The sequence below is a fragment of the Bos grunniens genome, chromosome 7 (genome assembly GCF_055505025.1).
Source record: "Bos grunniens cultivar Pamir isolate PY7600 chromosome 7, Bosgru_T2T1.0, whole genome shotgun sequence".
In the NCBI taxonomy this organism is placed as follows: Eukaryota; Metazoa; Chordata; class Mammalia; order Artiodactyla; family Bovidae; genus Bos; species Bos grunniens.
Window position 1 is genome coordinate 13,567,629 of NC_141171.1, and position 6,177 is coordinate 13,573,805.

Consider the following 6,177-nt stretch of genomic DNA (forward strand, 5'->3'; position numbering starts at 1 on the left):
TCCGGTCCCACTGCCTCTCTGAGAGGAAATGTGTTTGCTTCGGGTCCTGGCCAATGGAGGGGGCTGGAAATCTCTTTGGGGGTTCTGGAGTCATCGCCTTCTGTTTTGGAGGAGGAAGGGCTAGAGGATGGGGTCTCGTCTCCAGAAGCTTTTTCTCCAGGGCAGTAGGGAGGAGGCTCATCTGTCTGGTCAAAACTGGGGGCTGAGGGTTTAGGGGGCCTTTTCGGGGCTTTAGATTTGGATTCTTTTGTAATGGAGGGGGAGAGAGAGCAGAGGAGGATTTGATAGGTAGAACAATCTTTGCAGAGAGAAGGACGGCTTCTAAGGTCTCAGAAGGCTCGAATATAGGGGAGCTTCGACCATTTGCCATTCCTTTTGAGGAAGTTAGTGAGATCTGATAAAATACTGAAATCGAAAGTCCCGAACTCAGACCAGAGGTTTTGGTTGTCTAATTGGTATTGAGGCCAGATCTGTATACAGAGTTGTTTTAAGTGATTAGCTTTGAGTTCAGTGAGTGAGAGTGGTCTGAGATTTTTGAGAACATAGGCCAGAGGGGAATTTTTGGGGACAAATTGGCCAGACCCCATAATTGAAAGGCAAGCAGAGGCTCTTCTTGGGAGCTTGAGTCATCACCTGTAGTCACAATAGGAGTTGAGAAGAGAGCTCTATGTCGAGGTGGAGCATCCTCCACCATCACCTACAGAGTGGCCCTGGGCTGGGGGTCGCTGGGACCCTGAGAGGACTGAGTTCTAGGGCACCTCTAGAACACCGTCTGGATCTTACCTTAATCTAGGGGCCAGCTTGAGTGGAGTGTTGCATGTAGCATGGTCAAGAATGGCAAAAGGCCTCTGTCCTGGAGTTGGTCGGTCTTGTGGAAAAGAAAGTGTAGAGAAAAGAGGAAGACAGAGAAAGAGAGAGAGACCAATATTCCTCGGGTTATGTGGAAAACCAATAAAGCCCTTACACAGGACTTGTACCGCTCAAGAAGGCACAGGGCGTCCTTTTGAGGAGGTCTTGAAAGCCCGGGTGGGAAAGTGAGCTTGGCAGTCTTCCACGCTGCGAAGAGCTGGCTGTGGAGAACGAGAAGGAACTTCAAACTCCTGGGTTTTGGCACCAAAAATGTAGGGTAAGGGAGTTAGAGAAGGTGAGGTTCAGAAAAAGAACGAGACTGGCACGCTACAAGAACAGATCACCTTTAATGAGGCGAGAAGGGGCAGCAGTCAGACTAGTGAGCTGCGGCCCTTATCCAAGAAAAGAGTAAGTATATATAGGCACATATGTGGAAAGTTACTGTCTTAAGGGAGCCTGCTCTTCTCCAAGGTTTTTCGGAGTAGTTATCTCTTAAACGGCTGGGGCATGGAATTTTGGAGATCAGAGGCTGAACCAGCTGGGAGCTGGGTGTAATCAACCTTAATTAATGTCCATATTTTTCTTCAGCTGAGCGAGTTCTTTGTTTTGCATAGAATGGTGGGGAGGACCTGTAGGGGAGTTTTAACTCCAGGCTATTTTGAGCCGTGAAACTTTCCTTCAATAGGCTTCTACCTCTCCTATATAAAATAGAATATAAGATCATTAAATTTTATTAGGATTGTGTTTCATCAATATCCAACTACTCCAGTAATAATTCAACTTCTGATTCAAAACCTATGACAGAATATTTATTGTGCTGACCTCTTCAGATATCTCTACTGGGGATCAGGATGGGTTGCCACAAAGCATACTGCAATGATCTATTGATCAGTTTGAAATGAAGTTGCTTCTGAAGCAGCCAATGCAAGAAGGAAATTCTGATCCTCCTCTGTCCCCCTGAGAAGGAGGAAAATCTCTCATATGAAAGGGGCACTCCCTGTATCTAGAGGGAGATGTGAATTCAGTCGCATCTGACTCTGTAACTCCACGGACTGTAGCCCATCAGAGATTTCCCAGGCAAGAATATCGGAGTGAGTTGCTGTTTCTTTCACCAGGGGGTCTTCTCAACTCAGGGATCAAACCCATGTCTCCTGCATCTTCTGCTTTGGCAGATGGATTCTTCACCACCTATCCACCTGGGAAGCTTTATCTAGGGGAAGAAGGACATCCTTATTGTCAGACATAGGGAATTTAGGGCCCAGAAATCTGTTTAAACAAAACTCATTATTTCTTCAATACACTACCTCAAGCTCAAACTGTTTAGATTCTTCACTAATGAAGCACTCAAAGCCTAAGTTTCTTTGTCCTGTCAATTTCTTACAAATATTTTGTTTCTTTATCTAAAGAGGATAAAAGCTACCTGCTTTGGCCACTTCTTAGGTTCCATTTTTATGTGACCTTCAAGTGCACAAATTAATATTCGATTCCTTTTTCTCCTGTTAACGTGCCCTGTGTTGATTTTATTATTAATCCAGCCACAAGAACTCCAGAAGGGTAGAAGGGGTAATTTCCCCTTCCCTGACACCCTACATGTCCTACAAATGGGTGTTATTGGCCTGATTTCAATGTGAGGAATATCTTTGCAGAGATATTTTGCAGAGATTTACACACACTCCATATTTAGTATATGAAAGGTGTGGGCCTCAGACAAGCACCTCCCAGTTCCAGTCCTAGGACTCTGTCCCACCAGAGTGGATTGCTTGTTTTCTTCTGAAACCTGCTTTAGTCCCAGATGATCAAATGGAAGTAGAACTGTGGGTTTCTTCTGCTGGGGATTTGGTGAATTTATCTGTGAATTAACAAATAGACTAAGTGGTTTTCAGGCGCTTTTATTGTATGACTATTATGGATGATAGGGTTTTCTGTGAATAAGAATGCATTTTCCAGCCCATCTAAAACATTTGAGTTACAGAAATGTCATTCCCTGTACAAGACGGGAATTTTCCTGTGATTTTATCATGAAAAGCCTATCGCCAGTGAGATTTCAGAGATCTTTCTAATTTTATACCTTGACAATCAGAGCATGCACTTGCTTTTGTGTGATCTTTTTTATCACACAAGAAGATAGGAATAGGAAAATTGCACATGCTTCAATTTTTAAAACTCAAACAATAGTCTTAGATGCATATGTCTTTTGGGACTTTTATTTGTGTAATATAGATAGGGGCCCAAGAATTTTCTGAGCTGTGTCATAATAAAAAATTGAAAAGGAAAATAAAATTTATCCCTCAGGTAATATCATACATCATATTATGTGTTGAAATAGAAGTATTTCATAAAGTGGTAAATAGGGACTCATCTATGGTAGGTAGTATCTAGTAAAGTTTTCAAGAAAACTTCTTATGAATACATAAATCAATACGAATGTTATGGAAACACTGAAAGAAAACATGCTTACCCAACTCATGATGTGTTTAACATGGGGAAACACTGAAGTGCAAGGGAATAAGATCATGCAGGGAGAGCAAAATTCCCTCTAGTTTTTTTTTTTTTTTTTGACTTTTAATAGACGAATAGGGCACAGATTCCTTTTTGTGATAGCTACATCAACATTATAATGACTGTAAGTTCAATTAAATTAAGATACATACATAGTTTTTGGTTTTTCAATTTTTAAATTCAACTTATCTGGATATTAAAACAAGCCTTCGAAGTATAACTGACAGAAGTTGGGAAGTTAAAAGGGCATGTGAAAGCTAATTTTATATGTTAACTAGGCTAGACTATGGTGACCAGTTGCTTGTAAGTGTGAGTACTTTAATTGCTTATAGCAAACCTGTAAGTTCAGTTCAATTAATGTACCTATTTTACAGATGTACAAACTACCCAACTGTTTGTGATATTACTATTTTTTTTCCTGTTTTGATTTTTCCCAATTACATTCATATTTTGACTTGTCAGGAGAAATGAAGACTTGAGTTGCCTTCAGGGAGTTCAATGTTGATTGAAACTTGATTCCTCAATAAAAAAGAACTACCTGAACAGCTCTTAATCTGGCATAAGAAGACCAATTTAGGGTTTGAGACTGGACTTTGTTCTTAAATTTTTCAACTATTCTTAAGAGGACTGGATTTGATGAGGAGTCAACACTTTACACCGAGAAGGCAATGGCACCCCACTCCAGTACTCTTGCCTGGAAAATTCCATGGATGGAGGAGCCTGGTGGGCTGCAGTCCATGGGTTCGCTAAGAGTTGGACCCAACTGAGTGACTTTACTTTCACTTTTCACTTTCATGAGTTGGAGAAGGAAATGGCAACCCACTCCAGTGTTCTTGCCTGGAGAATCCCAGGGACGGGGGTGCCTGGTGAGATGCCGTCTATGGGGTCACACAGAGTCGGACATGACTGAAGCGACTTAGCAGCAGCAGCAGCAGCAGCAGCAGCAACACTTTACAAATGTTTAGGAGTAAAGACACAATTAAGAAGTTTTCCTAGCCTTACAAACAAAAACAGTAAAATGCAAACTCAACCTCAAATCTTTCTCCAAGAGTATATAGCACTGAGAAAAACTCTACAAAAATGAAAAAAACTTCAAAGTATTAAAATTTAATTATTATTTAATAATTGCTGCATCATACATTAATGCTATCTTCAGGATCGTGGATGCCATATGATTTTACTCTTTTAACAAAAATATACTTATCAAAATGTGGAGTCCATCAAGGTCAAATATTTATATTTGAGTTATATTTAAAGAGACAGTGACCAGACAACCCACATATTTGAATAAGCAGTTACTTCCATGGAAGATGAATATCATAAAGATGAAATAAATAAACATAAATAAAGATGAAAAAACCCTTGAAATTACTTAACCTATACAAATGCTATCTGATTGTGAACATTTGATTTTAATTTAGAATCCAGAGACAGTGCTTTTTAGCTTTCTGGGACTACAGTGCAAATCAAGGGAATTTCTTGTACTGCATTTGAATAAGATATAGTACTTTTGACTGCTATTTCTTGTGCTTTAATTATAATAATCTTTTAAAAAAGAAGAATACTTTTTATCCTATATTTTTCTCTCAAAGGTAGGGGACAGATATATGACCGTGTTCATGGATTGTGATCTCAAAATGTTCTTCTCTAATACTCTTTGGCCCCATGCCTCTAAAATAGATGTATGAAGGAAAAAATGAATGTCTTCAGCATTAGTAAAGATGTGTTCACACTGAAAAATACTGCTCAATGAATTGTGCTGTATGGTCCTCAAGCATGCATACTTTATTTCTGAATTTTGAATTGTTCAAATCCAAACTCTGGACACTTATGTCTGTGCCTCTATATTTGTATTGTTTATTCAACATCCTCTTCTCTTTAAAAAGGTGTCCCTTCTTCATGGAACCACACAATCGTACACGTGTCTCACAATTCTTCCTCCTGAGGCTCTCAGATGATCCAGACCTGCAGCCCCTCCTCTTTGGACTCTTCCTGTCCACGTACCTGGCCACTGTGCTTGGGAACCTGCTCCTCATCCTGGCTGTCAGCTCCGATTCTCACCTCCACACCCCCATGTACTTCTTCCTCTCCAATCTGTCCTTGGCTGACATTGGTATAAGCACCACCACTGTCCCCAACATGCTAGTGAACCTCCACACACAGAGCAAATCCATCCCTTATGCAGGATGCCTAGCTCAGGTGACTGTCTTTTCTCTTTTTGCATGCTTGGAGAGTCTCCTTCTGACGGTGATGGCTTATGATCGATTGGTGGCCATTTGTCACCCTCTGCATTACCTGGCCATCATGAACCCCCACCTCTGTGGCTTGTTGGTCCTGGTGTCATTTTCCATCAGCCTTTTGAACTCTCAACTTCACTACTTGATGATGTCACAGCTTACCTTCTGTGCAGATGTGGAAATCCCTCATTTCTTTTGTGAACTTTCTCAACTTCTCAACCTTGCCTGTTCAGACATCTCCACCAGTAACATATTAATCTATTTCATTGGTACCATCTTGGCTGGAGTTCCACTCTCAGGGATCTTTTACTCTTATATTCGAATTATATCCTCCATTCTAAAAGTCTCATCTTCAGATGGGAAGTACAAAGCCTTCTCTACCTGTGGTTCTCATCTGTCAGTTGTTTGCTTATTTTATGGAGCAGCCCTTGGGGTGTATCTCAGCTCCACTGTCTCATCTTCCCACAGGAAGAGTGCAGTGGTCTCGGTGATGTACACTGTGGTCACCCCTATGCTGAACCCCTTCATCTACAGTCTAAGGAACAAGGACATCAAGAGTGCCCTGTGGGGGATTATAATCAGAATAGCCTAA

At 41.0% G+C, this 6,177-nt stretch overlaps 1 protein-coding gene across 1 annotated transcript; it reads left to right on the forward strand.

The window, feature by feature from the left end:
* The first annotated feature begins 3,385 nt into the window (after positions 1 to 3,385).
* Positions 3,386 to 6,177, forward strand: LOC147368492 (olfactory receptor 7E178-like). Its single transcript, XM_086409197.1, has 2 exons — positions 3,386 to 3,402; positions 5,226 to 6,177. The coding sequence occupies exon 2, from the start codon at positions 5,248 to 5,250 to the stop codon at positions 6,175 to 6,177; it is 930 nt and encodes a 309-aa protein (XP_086265323.1). The 5' UTR covers positions 3,386 to 3,402; positions 5,226 to 5,247.

Coding starts and splice junctions, on each gene's coding strand:
- LOC147368492 (XM_086409197.1), top strand. CDS start 5,248: ATGGAACCACACAATCGTACACGTGTCTCACAATTCTTCCTCCTGAGG.